The sequence below is a fragment of the Jaculus jaculus genome, chromosome X, assembly GCF_020740685.1.
Source record: "Jaculus jaculus isolate mJacJac1 chromosome X, mJacJac1.mat.Y.cur, whole genome shotgun sequence".
Lineage (NCBI taxonomy): Eukaryota > Metazoa > Chordata > Mammalia > Rodentia > Dipodidae > Jaculus > Jaculus jaculus.
Window position 1 is genome coordinate 49532405 of NC_059125.1, and position 17938 is coordinate 49550342.

The 17938-nt window shown below is 39.6% G+C and overlaps 1 protein-coding gene across 4 annotated transcripts in view; it reads left to right on the top strand.

The window, feature by feature from the left end:
* Znf81 (zinc finger protein 81) overlaps positions 1-14603 on the top strand; it is an 81207-nt gene extending 66604 nt beyond the window's left edge. For all 4 annotated transcript variants that reach the window (XM_045140801.1, XM_045140798.1, XM_045140800.1 and 1 more), the window contains exon 5: positions 11002-14603. In XM_045140801.1, the coding sequence (XP_044996736.1) occupies positions 11002-12698 (1697 nt within the window). In that variant the 3' untranslated portion in view covers positions 12699-14603. The remainder of the gene's footprint in view (positions 1-11001) is intronic.
* Positions 14604-17938: the final 3335 nt, after the last annotated feature.

The following is a 17938-nucleotide window of genomic DNA, read 5'->3' on the forward strand; positions in this document are numbered from 1 at the left end:
TCTCACTCTGGTCCAGGCTGACCTGGAATTAACTCTGTCATCTCAGGGTGGCCTTGAGCTCACAGCAATCCTCCTACCTCTGCCTCCCGAGTGCTGGGATTAAAGGCATGCGCCACCAAGCCCGGCATCTTCTATTACATTTTTTTTTCCTATTACATTTTTAATGCTACATTACTTAAACCACACCTCTGAATCTTAAGAGTCTTATGATAGACATTCTAGGTTTTAAATAGATTTGCTTTCCTCCTCTTCTTTCTAGTACCCTCTCACTTTCTTCCTTTCATTTAATCTTCTTACTCTAAGATAATCAATAATTAACTGTCATCCATAGCCACCCTTACTTCCTATTTTCTTTTTAAGTATCTCCTTCATATTCTTTACACCACTCCATCTTAACACAGTCCTATCTCTCTCTCTCATCCTCTTAACATTCTGGTCATTGTCACTTAGGAATATTTTCTTTTAGAAACAGTTTTATAGTATAATTTATGTAGTCTAAAATGTATCCATTTAAGGGTATAGTTTGATGCATTTTGATAACAGTATACAACACTGATCAGGGTATAACATTCCATTACACAAAATGCCTTCTTGTGACCCAGAGAACCATTGTCATGCTTTTTGTTTCATTAGTATAGATCAGATTTTTTTTAATTTTTAATTTTTTATTTACGTGAGAACAAGAGAGAATGAATATGGGTGCACCAAGGCCTCCAGCTACTGCAAATAAACTCCAGAAGCATGACCCCCTTGTGCATCTGGCTAACGTGGGTCCTGGGGAATTGAGCCTCACAGGCAAGTGCTTAACCACTAAGCAACTCTCCAGCCTGATATATATTTTTTTCTCTTTTTTTTTGAGTAGGGTCTCACTGTAGTCTAGGCTGACCAGGAACTCACTCTAGTCCCAGCCTGGTCTCAAACTCACAGTGAACCTCCTACTTCTGCCTCCCAAATGCTGGGATTAAAGGTGTGCACCTGGCTAGATTAGATTTGTGTTTACTAGGGCTTCATATAAATGGAATCATATCATATGTAATCTTTTGGGTCTGGCTTATTCCACTCAGTATCATAATTTTGCACTTCCTCTGTGGTATTGAACATATCACTAGTTTATTTAAATGCTGAATAATTCCATGACATGAATACACATGTGGTACACCCATATTTCAAAACTCTGAATTTTTTTTTTTTTGGACATAGGGTCCCATTCTATCCCAGGCTGACCTGACATGGAATTCACTATGTAGTGTCAGGGTGGCCATGAACTCAGGGTGATCCTCCTACCTTTGCCTCCCGAGTGCTAGGACTAAAAGCGTGCGCCACCATGCCTGGCAAATCTGAAAGTTCTTTTTTTCCTTTTTTTTTGAGGTAGGGTTCACTCTAGCCCAGGCTGACCTGGAATTCACTATGGAGTCTCAGGGTAGCCTCGAACTCATGGCGATCCTCTTACCTATGCCTCCCGAGTGCTGGGATTAAAGGCGTGCGCCACCATGCCTGGCAAATCTGAAATTCTTAATGCTTCAAAGTCTAAAACTTTCCGAGCATTAAGTTGATAATAACAATGTTTCAATTTTTGGAGCATTTCTAATTTTAAGTTTTTGAATTATGAATGCCTAACTGCTATATTCTATGTAAAATTCCAAACTCTGAAAAAAATTTCTGTCCAAAATATATTTGGATAATAATATTGAGCCTGTATTACATTCTGTTATTCTTATATCTCTTGATGGATAGGGGGTTAATATTTGATAATTATGACTGGAACTGCAATGAAAATTCAGACATATCTTTGTGTGACCATGTTTACATTTACTTTGGGCAAATACCTAAGTTTGGAATTGTTGACTCACATGATAAGTGGAAACTTACCTTTATTTAAAAATTTTCCAGCCAGGTATGGTGGCACACGCCTTCAATCCCAGCACTTTGGAGGCAGAGGTTGGAGGATCACTGTGTGTTCAAGGCCAACCTGAGACTACAGAGTAAATTCCAGGTCAGCCTGGACTAGAGAGAGACCCTACCTAGAAAAAAATAACAACAACAAAAAAATTCCAAAGACTCTTCCAAATTGGCTATTCCATTTTAGATTCTCAAGAGCAATATGTAAGAATTCCTGTTGCTCTGTATCCTTGTCAACACATGTTATCAATTTCTTTAATTTTAACTATCATACTGTGTGGAATGCTATCTCTTTTATAATCTCAAATTTGCAATCCTCTCATAAGCATCTATTCATGTGCTTATTGACCATTTGGGCTCCCCCGCCCCAGGTAGGGTTTTGCTGAAGCTAAGGCTGACCTGGAATTTACTATGTAATCTCAGGGTGTCCTCGAACTCAAGGTGATCTTCCTACCTCTGCCTCCCAAGTGCTGGGATTAAAGGCATGCACCATCACGCCTAGCTTCATTTGGACATTTATTCATTGCTTTCTCATTTTTATTAGGTTGTTTTCTTACTAAGTTTTTTTTTTTTTTTTGGTCTGTTTTCAGACAGGATTTCACCATGTAGTACACACTGGCCTCAAGCTCTCAATCTGTTCGTTTTAGCCTTCCAAGAGCTGGAATTACAGGCATGCATTATGATGGCCAGAAGGCTTTATCATCTTTTTAGTTAGGTCTATGAGCAGTCTTTTGGATGCATGTGATGTAAGGGTAGAGGTTCATTGTTTTAAAATATTTTTATTTAGCTGGGTGTGATAGTGCATGCCTTTAGTCCCAGCACCTGGGAAGCTGAGGTAGGAGGATCACTGTGAGTTCGAGGCTAGCCTGAGACTACATAGTAAATTCCAGGTCAGCCTGGGTTACAGTGAGATCCTACTTTGAAAAACCAAAAAAAAAAAAAAAAGATTTATTTATTTGTTTGTTTGCAAGCAGACAGAGAGAAGGTGTGCACCAGGGCGTCTTGCTGCTGCAAATGAACTCCAGGTGCATGCACTTCTTTGTGTATCCGGCTTTGTGTGGGTACTAAGGAATCAAACCTGGGGCAACAGGTTTTGATAGCAGACACCTTTAAGTACTGAGCCATCTCCCCAGCCCCAGGGTTCATTTGAAAAAACAAAACAAAACAAAACACTGATATCTAGTTATTCCCAAACCATTTGACAAACATCTGAAGGATGTTTGTACAGATGTTCCTCAACTTCCAGTGGAGTTAAATTGCAAGAAAAACATAAATTTTAAAAAGCTTGCAATATGCCTAAGCTACTGAATATCAATGTATGGTTTCTACTGAGAGCTTATCATTCTATTTTTTTGGGGGGGGATTTCAAGGTAGGGTCTCGCTATAGCTCAGGCTAAATTGGAATTCACTATGTAGTCTCAGGGTGGCCTTGAACTCAGTCATCCTCCTACCTCTGCCTCCTGAGTGCTGGGACTATAGGCATGTACATCTGGCTTATTATTTTCACATTATTGGAACCATTGTAAGTTGAAACTATCTATATGTGAACTTATTGTTGGGCTTCATCTATTTATCTGTTGAAAAGGTAGGTTTTAGTATTGGAGTATGATGAAGCCAACACATAAAAAGACAGCTTCTATTGAAAGGATAGTTCATTACAGCTCCCAGGGGTAGGGAGCTTGCTATACCATGCAGGGCCACATGGGGAGCATCAGAGGCAGTCAGAAGGCAGAAGGAGCTAGGAGGAAAGCAGGAGCCAGAACCTGTATTGTAGTCTTTCTAGGAGGGAGTACACCAGGCAGGCTAGTCATGTTTAAGGTGGGCTCATTTAAATAATTTCACTGGGCCCCCTGGTATAATGCTGTTCCTAGTTGCCTAGCATATCATTCTGGGATTCGGTTAGGGAGATAACAGTTCACCTTGAGAAGTCAATAGAGAGGTAATAAAGGAGCTAAGTGTGGCTATAGACTGTGGATAAGTTGCTTTGTATGTGAAGTGTATATTTTCACAGGCCAGTCTTTTGCTGTCTGGGAAACAGGTTAACCCAGAGAAGGACATTCTCTCTCCAGAAGCAGCTAAAACCCAAGTTACCAGAGCATCAAGAACACAGAAAATGTAGCTGAAACATTGTTCTTGAGGCAAACCTATACTATTTTATTAGTACAGCTTTTATAGTTAAATCTTCAAGTCAGGGCTGGAGAGATGGCTTAGTGGTCAAGGTGCTTGGCAGCAAAACCAAAGGACCCAAGTTCAATTCTGCAAAACCCACATAAAGCCAGATGCACAAGGAGGCACATATATCTGCAATTTGTTTGCAGTGGCTGGAGGCCCTGGTGTGCTCATATTCATTCATTCACACACTCTCTCTTCTTTTTTTCTCCTTCAAATAAATAAATAAAATGTAAAAAAAAAAATTAAAAAGCTTCAAATCAGTTGGGACAAATTCTCCACCCTTGCTCTAATTTTTAAAATCATGTTGGCTCTTCTTTATCATTTGCATTTATGGGAAACAACATTATCCATTAATGCAGGGCACCTTTCTTCAAACTCTTATTTTTTAAAAACATTTTATTGACAACTTCCATAAATATGGACAATATTCCATGTTTATAATCCCCTTTTACCACTCCCCTTTTTCTCCTCCCAAGCCTCTCCTCCACAGAATACCTTCTTCTTTCCAACTAGTCTCTCTTCTATTTTATTTTATTTTATTTTTTTATTTATTTTATTTTATTTTTGGCTTTTCAAGGTAGGGTTTCACTCTAGCTCAGGTTGACCTGGAATCACTATGTAATCTCAGGGTGGCCTTGAACTCATGACGATCCTCCTACCTCTGCCTCCCAAGTGCTGGGATTAAAGGCGTGCACCACCATGCCCGGCTTCTCTTTTATTTTGATGTCATCATTTTTCCCTCTTATTATGCAGGTTTTGTGTAATCTGTGTCATCCACTGAGAGGTCATGAATACTATGGCTACTTTATGTCTGGAAGACAGTATTGTGAGCACTCCTCCCCTTCCTTTGGATCATATATTCTTTCCACTACCTCTTTCACAATGGTCCCTAAGCCTTAGAGGGTGTGATAGAGATGTCTCAGTGCTATCAAACTTTTTTAAAAATGTGTATGTATATATAAATTTATTTGAGGGAGGGAGGGAGAGGAGAGAATATGAGTACGCCAGGGCCTCTAGCTGCTGCAAACAAACTGCAGACAAATGTACTGCTTTGTGCATCTGGCTTTAAGTGGGTTCTGGGGAATTTAACCTGGGCTGACAGGATTTGCAAGCAAACACCTTTAACCACTGAACAATCTCTTCAGTCCTAAAAAATATATTTTTAAATTTATTTTTTATTTTTTTGTTTTTCGAGGGTCTCACTCTAGCCCAGGCTGACCTGGAATTCACTATAGAGTCTCCGGGTGGCCTTGAACTCACGGCGATCCTCCGACCTCTGCCTCCCAAGTGCTGGGATTAAAGGCATGCGCCACCACGCCCAGCTCTAAAATATATTTTAAATTAGATTACAAAGCGATGGGTTTCCATATTGCTTTTTCATACATCCTTTGGCTAACCCTCCCTCCCATCTTCTTCTCCCCTTTATTCCCCTGCTCCTTATCCCTACATAAACCTTTCCACTACCAGTAATCTCATTACCTAAAACATCTCATTTATCTTTGTCGTTAGTTTCACCAAGTAAACTTCCAGTTATTCCCAACCAGTTACTCTTTTCTGTGTGCCATGTACATCATGATTACTAGTTATTTGTTTTGAGGTAGGGTCTCACTCTAGCCCAGGCTGACCTGGAATTCACTATGTAGTCTCAGGGTAGCCTTGAACTCATGGCAATCCTCCTACCTCTGCCTCCCAAGTGCTGGAATTAAAGACATGTGCTACCACATCCGGCTCTTTTTTTTTTAATTGGAAAGGATTTTTTGATATTTAGATTTTATAGTTCAAAATATGTATTCTACATATCAACCCATATCAGAGGAATAGCCAGCAAATATTTTTCCATTCTGTAGGCTGTCCTCTCTGCTAGTTTCCTTTGCTATGAGGAAACTTTTTAGTTTCATATAGTCTCATTTGTTGATTCTTGGGATGATTTTCTGTACTACTGGAGTTCTCTTCAGAACATTCTTACCTATACTTGTAACTTCAACTGTATTGCCTATATGTTCCCCTAGTATTCTCAGCATGCATGGCTTTACATAAAGGTCTTTGATCATTTTGAATTGGTCTTTGTGCAGGGTGAGTGATGTGAGGCTAATTTTGTTCTGCAGGTGGCTATCCAGTTTTTCCAGCTGCATCTGTTGAATAGGCTGTCTTTTTTACAATGTACACATTTGATACCTGTGTAAAACACTAGGTGATCATAGCTGTGTGGGTTTATTTTGGGGTCCTCTATTCTATTCCATTGGTTTATATATCTGCTTTGTGCCTGTACCATACTGTTTTTATAACGATGGCTGTATAGTATAATTTTATATCAGCAATTGTTGTACTTCCCAGCAGTGTTCTTTCTACTTTTGTTTGCCTTGGTTACATGTGGTCTTTTGAGTTTCCATGTGAATTGTTGTATTATCTTTTTTCTTGTTTGGAGAAGAATATCATTGTAACGTTGATGGGAATTACATTGAATCTGTAGATGCTGTTAGTTATATTGCCATTTTCACAATATTGACTTTGCCCATCCAGGAGCATGGAATGTCTCTAAAACATCTGGTATCTTTTTTTTTTTTTTCTCTGTATCTTGAAGTTTTCTTTGTAGAGATCTTTCTCTTCCTTGGTGTAGCAGTTACTTTCTCATTGCTGAGACAAAACACCCAACTAGAAGCAGCTTATGAGAAGGGTTTAATTCAGCTTACAGTTTTGAGGGAAAGTTTCATCATAGTGGGGAAAACACGGCAGAGCAGGCAGCCCAGCATGTTACAGCAACCAGGAAGGAGCTAGCATTGGCAAGTGGGCTGGACTATAAACCCTGAGGCCCATGTCCAATTTCTCATGGGCCCTGGCAGATGTGGTAGAGGCAGCACACCTTATGGTAGACAGTAAGCTCTCTTTTCTTGTCATATTGATAGATCTTGGATCTCCTGAGTTTTTCTGCCATCATTAAAATAAAACAGATTCTCAGGTATGATGGTGTATACCTTTAATCCCAGCCCTCAGGAGGCTGAGGTAGGATTGCTGTGAGTTAAAGGCCAGCCTGAGACTACATAGTGACTTCCAGTTGAGCCTGGACTAGAATTAAACCTGATCTCAAAACAAACAAACAAACAAAATCATTGAAAATTAAATGTACTCTCCAACCAACAGTGAGAGCAGCTTGGATTAAAGGGGATATGCATAGTTATTTGACAGAGTTGTTGGTGTGTCAGCCCATTCGTATTCAGAGGGCAGTGGGGACTTCTCTCTGGAGTGTATGAGTTTCCTGGCCATGGGAATCTGACTTAGTTTCTAGTACCAGATATGAGTTCTCTCTTGGATTACAGCTTCTAAGAGAAACTCCATCATGGCAGGGAAAGCATGACACAAGCAAGAAGCTAGCTTACATCACCACATATTAGCTGGAAGTAGACAGAGTGAGCTCGCTATGCTGGGCTAAGAAACCACAAGATCTGCCCTCAGTGACACACCTCTTCCAGCAAGATACTACCCCCTCAAAGGCACCACCAGTTGCTGACTAAGCATAAGACTTAATCACAAACCCACAAGGCTACTGGGGACACTCCACATTTAAAACACCACAAAGCTAATTCATTTCTAAGTCTTGTTTTCTCCCCTATTCCTTTCTTTCTTTCTTTTTTTTTTTTTTTTTGAGGTAGGGTCTCACTCTAGCTCAGGCTAACCTGGAATTCACTATATTGTCTCAGGCTAGCCTTGAACTTACAGGGATCCTCTTACCTCTGCCTCCACCTGTTCATTTCTTGGCGGATATTCTTCTATATGTTCATGTAGATGAGACTGTTTTTCTTCTTCCCCTCTGTATAGTATTCCTTGAGAATTTCCTGCAGTGCTGATTTGGTTGTCCTTAATTGCCTTGATTTGTGTTTGCTTAGAATAGCCTTATTTCTCCATCAACACTGAAAGATAATTTTGTTGGGTGTAGCACTCTTGTTTGGAAGTTATTTATTTTTAGGGTTTGAGATATATTGTTCCATGCTTTTCTGGCTATTAGTGTTACTGAAGATATCTGATGTTCTTGCCTTTGTAGGTGAGTTTGTGTTTACCCCTTACTTCTTTCAGTGTCGATTCTTTTTCTTTCTTTCTTCTCTTTTCTTTCTTTCTTTCTTTTTTTTTTTTTGAGGCAGGGTCTCACTATAGCCCAGACTGATCTGTAACTCACTCTGTAGCTAGGCTGGTCTTAAGTTTATGGCAATCCTCCTGTCTCATCTTCCTGAGTGCTAAGACTAAAAGCATATGCCACCCCCCCCAGTATGTTGTTTCTTTATTATGTATTTTTGACATGTTGACTACAGTATGTTTTGGAGAGCTTCTTTTCTGGTCTTGTGTGTTTGGGGGTTCAAAAGGCCTATGTCTGTATGTTGAACTTCTCTCTCTAGGTTTATGAAGTTTTCTGCTATGATGTCATTGGGTAAATTCTCTACATATTTTCTCAGTTCCTCCTTCTACCCTGTGAATGCTACAGCTTTCTCTATTGAATGTATCCCAGACCTCATAGAAATATCGTTCATGTTTCTTGTAGTTTTTTTCTTTATATGTATCTATGTGATTTATCAACTCAACTTGGTTTCCATCTCTGAAATTCAGTCTTTGCATTCTCTTGACTATTGGTAATATCATTTATTGTGATTTTATTTAGTTGCAAGGGGAGAGAGAGAAGAGGTGAGGGATAGGTGCCCAGGGCCTCTAGCCACTGTTAAGAGACTCCAGATGCATGCACTAATTTATGCATCTGACTTTATGTGGGTACTGGGGAATCAAACCCAGGTCATTAGACACTACAGTCAAGTGCCTTAACTGCTGAGCCAAATGGCTCCATCCCTTTATTGTAATTTTTATTTCAGTGATTTTTTTTCTTTCAGTTTTAGAATTCATGTTTGTTTGTCTTTCAGCGTTTCAATTTCCTTGTTGGATTTGTCCTCCGTGTTTTGGACTTTCTCCTCCTATTTGATTACATTTTCATTCACTTTGGAGACTGTCTTGTCATGATCTTGAATGGATTTCTTTTTGTAAAAAATGTTTATTTATTTAAGAGAGAGATAGAAAGAGGCAGATTAGAGAGAGAGAGAGTGAGAGACAGAGACAGAGAAAGAGAATGGGCACACCAGAGCCTCTGGCTGCTGCAAATGAACTCCAGACACATGCACTACTTTGTGCATCTGGTTTACATGGGCACTGGAGAATCCAACCTAGGTCCTTGGGCTTCACAGGCAAGTGTCTTAACCGCTAAGCCATCTCTCCAGCCCATGAATGGATTTCTTTAATTCATTCATCTGGTTGTTTCAGCCTCCTACATAGCCATTGATTTTTTTTGTTGTTTGTTTGTTTTAGAAATAGGATTCTGAATTCTTTCTCTGACATTTTACCTATCTCGGTGGTTATAGCTTCCATTATAGGGACGTTGGGAGGCTGGGAATATGTTGAGGTGGGGTGATCCCTCATAGTCTTCATGTTTCTTTATTGTGGTTTTAACATCAGATCTTGATTTAACTTCTCCCTCTTTTCAGTACTAGTTGGTGGCTTGTTTTGTCTTCTATGGGACCTCTTATAGACCAGCTCAGTATTAATTGTAGTGTTCACCTCTTATTTTTAGTCAATCTGCCTATGCTTGCCTTTAGGGGACCTGTTTGTATGATACTTGTGTCTCTGGGTAGAGCTTACAGGTAGAAGATGAAGTCATGCTGGCTGTGGTTGTCTGGTAGGTGGGCTAGTAAACAGGGCCTTCCTTTCATTTGCTGTGTTGGCTTAAGTTCCTCCTTGCAAGCCAGGTACTGGTTTTCACTTGTTCCGGCACACAGGCTGTATTTCCAGCACCTTCTACATTGGGTCTCAGAGGTCTCTGTGGCCCAAGACCCACGGATCTGACTGGCTGCTTCTGCTGGGTTTGAACTGTCATGTACATTCTTTGATGGTCTTTTGTGAGTGATATGTAAGCTTGGATGTATACATATATATATTTTGAGGGTGACGTTTAGAAAGATTTTATTACAGAGTTTAAGTGAAGGAAAATAAGGCAGAGCTCCTATAGAGCAGGAGAGATTCCCAGAAATGGGAAATCCCACTTGGAGACCCTGATTTTTTTTTGTTTTTTTTTTTAAAGTTTTATTAGCATTTTCCATGATTATAAAAAATATCCCATGGTAATTCCCTCCCTCTCCCCCCCACTTTCCCCTTTGAAATTCCATTCTCCATCATATCACCTCCCCATCTCAATCATTGTACTTACATATATACAATATCAACCTATTAAGTACCCTCCTCCCTTCCTTTCTCTTCCCTTTATATCTCCTTTTTAACTTACTGGCCTCTGCTGCTAAGTATTTTCCTTCTCATGCAGAAGCCCAATTGTTTGTAGCTAGGATCCACATATGAGAGAGAACATGTGACGCTTGGCTTTCTGGGCCTGGGTTACCTCACTTAGTATAATCCTTTCCGGGTCCATCCATTTTTCTGCAAATTTCATAACTTCATTTTTCTTTACTGCTGAGTAGAACTCCATTGTATAAATGTGCCACATCTTCATTATCCACTCATTAGTTGAGGGACATCTAGGCTGGTTCCATTTCCCAGTTATTATAAATTGAGCATTGGCTGCTTATATTAAACTCTAACACTTAATAGCTATGTTTTATGGCAAGTCATATGACGAGTATGGACTTCATTTCTTTCTTTATGAAAGGAAGACAATAATAGCAGATACCTAGATATCTTGTAGAATGTTTGAAAGAATCAAATGAGTTCATGTGTAGCTATTTCTTAGAACAGTACCTGTAATAGTATAAATATTACTAAGTGGTTGGTTCATAAGTGCTATATATATATTTTATGTTATCATTGTTAGATTTACTGATTTTTATTTGGATTAGCTCATGTGTACTTTTTAATCTTCCACAATCTACTCTTTGTGTTATTTTTCCTCTTTAGATGGAAAATTGGGACTCAAGAACTCACAAAAAAGAATTTCTGGAAAAGCTATGTTTCATAGTGAAATGAGAGACAATTCATTATATTCCATCTTAGAAGGACTGTGGCAAGATGCTGAACAGATAAAAAGGTGTCAGGAAAAACAGAACAGCCCTTTAAGTCATGCTGCTTTCATCAATGACCAACTACTGAATTCAGAATGGGAGTATGAATATACAGAGATCGGGAAATGTGTACACCCAAGACCAAAGGCTAGTCCTTCACAGAAAAGGCCCCATAAGCATGACTCATTTGGAAAGCATTTTAAACACAATTTAGACTTACATATTCATAATAAAAACAATGCAACAAATAATTGTGATCGTATAACAGACGGTGGTGAAGTTTTCACCCAGAGTACTTCTTATACTAGCTATGAAAATACACACATGGGATCAAAGTTCTGTGAACATAATCAGTGTAGAAAAGTCCTCAACATCAAGCATACATATAGTCAAAATGTGAAATGTGCAGTTGAGGAAAAGGCAAAAACACTGAATACTGAGTTTGAGAAGATCTTTACTCAAAAGTCACACCTCTTCACTCCTCCTAGAATTCACAGTGGGAAAAAACCTCATGAACTTAACAAATGTGGGAATGTTTTTACACAAAAGCCACTCCTCGGTATATATCTGAGAGTTCACAGGGATGAAAAACTATACATATGTGCTAAATGTGGGAAGGCTTTTATCCAAAATTCTGAATTAATGGTGCATGAGAAAACTCACACCAGAGAAAAACCCTACAAATGCAGCGAATGTGCAAAGTCATTTTTCCAGATGTCATCTCTACTCAGGCATCAGACAGTTCATACTGGAGAGAAACTCTATGAATGCAGTGAGTGTGGGAAAGGTTTCTCCCTGAACTCAGCCCTCAATATTCACCAGAAAATCCATACTGGAGAGAGGCATCACAAATGTAGTGAGTGTGGGAAAGCCTTTACCCAAAAGTCAACTCTCAGGATGCATCAGAGAATTCACACAGGAGAGAGATCCTATGTATGTGCTGAATGTGGACAGGCCTTCATACAGAAGGCACACTTGATTGCACATCAAAGAATTCACACTGGAGAGAAGCCTTATGAATGCAGTGACTGTGGGAAATCTTTCCCTTCTAAGTCCCAACTTCAGATGCATAAACGAGTTCACACGGGAGAGAAACCCTATATATGCAATGAATGTGGGAAAGCTTTCACCAATAGGTCAAATCTCAATACTCACCTGAAATCTCATACTGGAGAGAAGTCTTATATATGTGCTGAATGTGGGAAGGCCTTTACTGACAGGTCAAATTTCAATAAACACCAGACCATTCATACTGGAGAGAAGCCGTATGTTTGTGGTGACTGTGGCAGAGCTTTCATGCAGAAGACAGAGTTAATTACACATCAGAAAATTCACACTACAGAGAAGCCTTATAAATGTCCTCACTGTGAGAAATCATTCTCCAAGAAACCACATCTCAAGGTACATCAGCGAATTCACACAGGAGAGAAACCTTACATATGTGCAGAGTGTGGGAAGGCCTTCACTGACAGGTCAAATTTCAATAAGCACCAGACAATTCACACTGGAGATAAACCCTATAAATGCACTGACTGTGGAAAGGGTTTTACCCAGAAGTCAGTTCTCAGTATGCATCGCAGTGTTCATTCCTGAAAAGATCCCCACTGAGTGAGCGTTATCTCAGAAGTCAATATAAATTATAAAATTCATCCAAGACATCCTATGTGAATGCACTGTGTAAGAGAAAACACTCATCAAGCTATCTCATTGAGATAAGAAAAGTTACTCTGAAGAGACCCTATACGAATGAAATGAAGGAGAGGAAATTTCCATATGTGCACAGACTTACAAATATAGTAGAATTCATACTGGGAAATTCTGTTTGTTTGGTGCATTAGTAGGAAAACTCCCTATAGAAAGTATTCCAAGGTAAATGGTAACCAAATACTTTATAGGAATGAAAGTAAAAATTTATGTAAATTTCATTAACATTTACGGTGTTTTAGTAAGCAAGATAAAGTAACAATAAACATAAAGGTAAGACATAATCATGGATTTGATGTGTAAGCCTTTCAGTTCTATAGGGTATTTGTGGCAAAACATACTCCATAGTAAGATGAATAATCAAAGTTCTTTTTCAAATTTAGAGTAATTATATCTGTCACATATGTTTGTTACTGAATATTTTTTAATCAGGTATATCCACAAATTAAAAGTCATTTGGTTTCATACACACACACATAAAATAATCTTATAATTTGTAGTGGTGTTCATGAAATAGTATTCTTATCTTCTTTCACTGTGATCAGAAGAAAATAGCCACGGATTCTTCTTTTTTATTTTTACTTTGTTTTCAGATTCCTCTCTTTATGCATGCCCTTTGCAATGTTACTTTGAAACTTTACTTGTAAAAAATAGTTTCTCTTTTTCTGATCCTTGACTGTGTGACTTACTCTGGCCAAAGGAGATATAAAAAGAGGCTTGAGAAATATAAAAGCCTGCCTTGGGGGTTTACCCTTTCTTGCTGCTCTTTGGAGTTCTGATACTTCACTGTGAAGAAACTTAGACTGTCCTGCTGACACAAAAGAATCCACGGTGAGAACTGAGAAAGAAGATGAGAGACCAGTTAGAACAGTGATGAAATCATGGCCCATGCCTATTGAGGCACCCTAGACCAACGGGGTTTTCAGTTGCCAGACATGTGAATGAAGCCTTCCTGGCCATCCAAACCTTGTTAAGGCAGCTGGCTAGCAGCCTCTGAGATGACCCTGAATGGTCATTCCCTCCTGATATTCATGCTCTTATATAATCACCTCCCCTTGATTTTGAGTTGGTCTTGGTGACTTGGTTCTAGTGAACAGAATGAAGCAGAGATTACAGGATGTCACTTCCAAGATGATGGAGACCTTTTTCTGGTGCTCCCTTAAGCTTTCCGATGGCTCACCCTAGAGGAAGCCAGCTGTGAACTCATTACACAGCCCTATGGAAAGGGCCACATGAGATAGTTTTGGAGTATATCCACCCCCCAGTGTGGCCTTCAAAATAGACCAGAGCCAGATAGCTTGATTGTCCAACTTACTGAGCCTGCTTAAGCCTCCTTTCAGCCAGAGGCACCCTCTGAGCCATACCTGAATTCCTGATCCATGAAAACTGTAAGATAGTAAATGTTGTTTTAAGCTGCTAAATTTTAGGCTCTTGTTGCATAGTAATAGGATAGTAATACACTGGCCCAGACTAGGAAAACTCACCCATTGCAAGATGTTTATTTTAAGGCACTAAGTTTTTAGTAACATATTCAAAAAAGCTAATACATCCACTACTGAGTTTTCTCCTCCACTATTCTTCCACAACAGGTAATCAATACTAGTCAGCTACTATGATCTCTTTTATATATGCACGGGTCACCGTGCTTGCAGTCAGATGATTACTGTGTTTGCTTTTTCTGTTTTTCAAAAGTGAGATAACAGCACAGATGACCTCTACATCTTGCTTTGTTTACAGTATCTCTTTCGAATTATCACCTGATAGTGCATGGAAAATAAACGCAATAATTTTTTACTTATTTGCATTTTAAAATTGCTTATTCTTATTTTCAATCTTTTTTCCATCACTCAAAGCAGTGGTGTTAAAAATAACGAGGCTAAGCCAGGTGTAGTGGTGCAAGCCTTTAATCCCAGCACATGAGAGACAGTGGTAGGAGGATCACTGTGAGTTTGAGGCCAGCCTGAGACTACATAGGGAATTCCAGGTCAGCTTGGGCTAAAGCAAGACCCTACCTCAAAAAAAAAAAAAATGAGGCTAGGGAAATGACTTAGTCAGTAAAGTGCTTGCTACACAAGCCTGAGGACCTGAGTTCACATCCTCAGAACCCATGTAAAAGTCAAGCATAGCAGCATGCACTTGTAACCCAGAGCTTGGGAGGCAGAGAAAGGAACTCCCTAGGGTGCTCACTGGCTAGCTAGTCTAGCTGAATTGGTGAGCTTCAGATTCAGTGAGAGACCCTGTCTCAAAAATAAGTTGGAGAGCAGTTGAGGAAGACACTCAGTGTCCACCTCTGGCCTCCATGTGTAAGTGCACCCATACATGTGTGTACACACACACACACCGATTGACCTGGGAATGTAGTGGACGGATAGAACACTTGTCTAGCATGTGTGAGGCCCTAGATTCCATCACTGGCACCAAAAATATATTTATATATGAAGATATAGTTTGTGAGCTGGGTATGGTAGTGTATGACTTTAATCCCAGCACTCAGGAGGCAGAGGTAGGAGGATTGCTGTGAGTTTGAGGCCACCCTGAGACTACAGAGTGAGTTTCAGGTCAGTCTGGGCTAGGGCAAGACCCTACCTCAAAAACAATACAAAAAAAATTCTCCTCCGCAAACAAAAAGATATAGTTTGTGGACTTGGGGGTGAATCAGCGGATAAAGCACTTAATATGCAAGCCTGACGACTCAAGCATGGCCCTGCAGAACCAACATAAAGCTGGACATGTAGGGAAAATGTCTAATCCTGGCATATGTACAGCAAGAAGGGAAGCGAAGACCGAATCGTGAAGCTAATGGGCTAGTAAGCCTTTCATATACAGCAGCAAACAGGAGAAACCCTGACCCCAAAACAAAGTGAAAGGTGAAGACTGACCCTTGAGCTTGTCCTCTGACCTCCACATATGCACCATAGCACATGCTTGCACACATGAACAGATACATGGTACACACACATGCAAAAAAGTTTGCATAGGCACATGAACCAGCGGACAGAGTTTCAGTTGGCTCTATCAATTACTAGCTGTCACCTTGGGCAGGCTCGTTAATCTCTCTGTCCTGAACTTTTTTTCAGCTATGAAGGATCCACACTAAACTATATTTATTCCCTGGGACTTCTTTAATAAAGTACGATAAATTTGGTGGCCGAAAGCAACAAAAAAAATTGTTTCACTAGAATTTATTATTTTATTAGAAGTCAAAATCAAGGCATCATCAAGCCTCTCTTCTGGTCACCTTAGGCATTAACTTATAGATACATCACTCCAGTGCCATGGCTAGTCTCTGTCTCTGTCTCTCTCCCTCTCCCTCTCTTTTTCACATTGTGTCCTTTCTGTCTCTGAATTTTCTTTTTTGTAAGGTCACCAGTTGTATGGTGTTAGTAGTCCCCAACATAATGACTTCATTTTAACTTTATTACCTACATAGAGTTTCCTTAAAATGTCACATTCTGAGGGACTTAGGGCTAGACTTTCCATGTACCTTTTTGGGAACACACAGTTCCATTACTGGTAAGCAATGCATTTATCTGTATAAAACACTTGGGACGATGCACTGATAAAACTTCCTTTTCTCATACTAGGATGAAACCCAGGGTCTCACAATTATAAGCAAGTGTTCTAGCACTAGGCTGTAATCCCAGCCCTCTTTTATTTTTTTTTTATTTTGAGGCAGGATATAAGTTACCTAAGCTGTCTTGCATTCATTCTGTAGCCCAGGCCTTTAATTCATGATCCTCCTGGCTCAGACTCCCAAGTAGCTGAGATTACAGGCCTGTGCAACCAGGCCCAGCTGACACTTTCTTACTCAATATTAGATTTATTCTATTTAGTGAGCCTGCTTAAGTCTCCCTATAGCTCTCTGCTGGGGACACAAAGGTGAGGTAGGATTTTAGAACTCAATGCTGGCATTTAAATCTCACCCGATTATGTAAAAAAACTGTATGGAGTAATAGGAAAAACAAGTCTAGAAGCTGGAGAGATGGCTCAGCTGTTAAAGGCACTTTCTTGCAAATCCGATTGGCCTGGCTTTGATTCCTCAGTACCTATGTAAAGGCAGATGCACAAAGTGGTGCATGTGTCTGGATTTTGTGTTCAGTAGCAAGAGGCCCTGATATGCCCATTCATTCCCTCTCTCTCTGAAATATATAAGTAATTTTTTTTTAAGAAAAGAAAAGGCAAGCCTAGGCAAAAACTTGTGCTACCAATATTTGAGGATTAGATCAAAAAGAATCCATCTGTAAAGAATAATGAGAAAGAAAAGGCAAGAAATGGGCTCAAAGGAGTGTTTCTAAGGAGAACATGTCCACACTGGAGTTCAATTTTTATGAGGATAGAAAACTGATTTCTTCATTTGGTGACAATGTAGGCCATTGTTAACTGCAGTTAGTGCTGTTTTGAAAGTGAACTTAAGGAAAGCAAAAAAAAAAAAAAAACTGAAGGAACTTTAGTATGCATGTAACATTACTTCATAAGGCATCTTTTCTGAATACAAAAATATTAGGTCATGAGGCTACATTGTTCTGTTGTGGTGTGGGTTAAACTAAGAAACGAAAGTTGGTCAAAAGTCCAAATTACATGAGATTTGGGAAGTCAAAGGGAGGATGTAACCTTCCCTCTAAAAGTCTTTGAGTTAAGATACAGTGAAGATCAGATTCACAGGTATCCAACAGGTTCACTTTTCTCTCACTCTCCTACCCTATAGTCAGCCCCTTCCCCCATCTCCTGGCACTGCTGATAAACAGTGGCCACAGGCTCACTATGCTTGGCTGCAGGCTCTCAAAGGAAACGACTTCTCATAGACTTTAGTAGCAACCTCTCACAGCTCTATTTTAGGAGATGGATGTCCACCCATGCCGCTGATTAATCTTCCAGCTCCCCTTTCTTACCTTTATTTACTTCCCCCAGCTACTTCTACAAATATAACATGAGCTAACTAATATTTTTAAATACTCTTCCATAATATAGTGATCATGCTTTTCTAGGAATGTAGTAGATGTTCTAAAATTGAGTGATGCTATTTGTCTTAGGTAAAATTTGTCTTTTTTCATTGTACATAATGTGCTTTTCTGCCACATTCTTCTTCTATTGTCAAAGTTAAGGATCTATGGAAGTACATGCCTTGATCC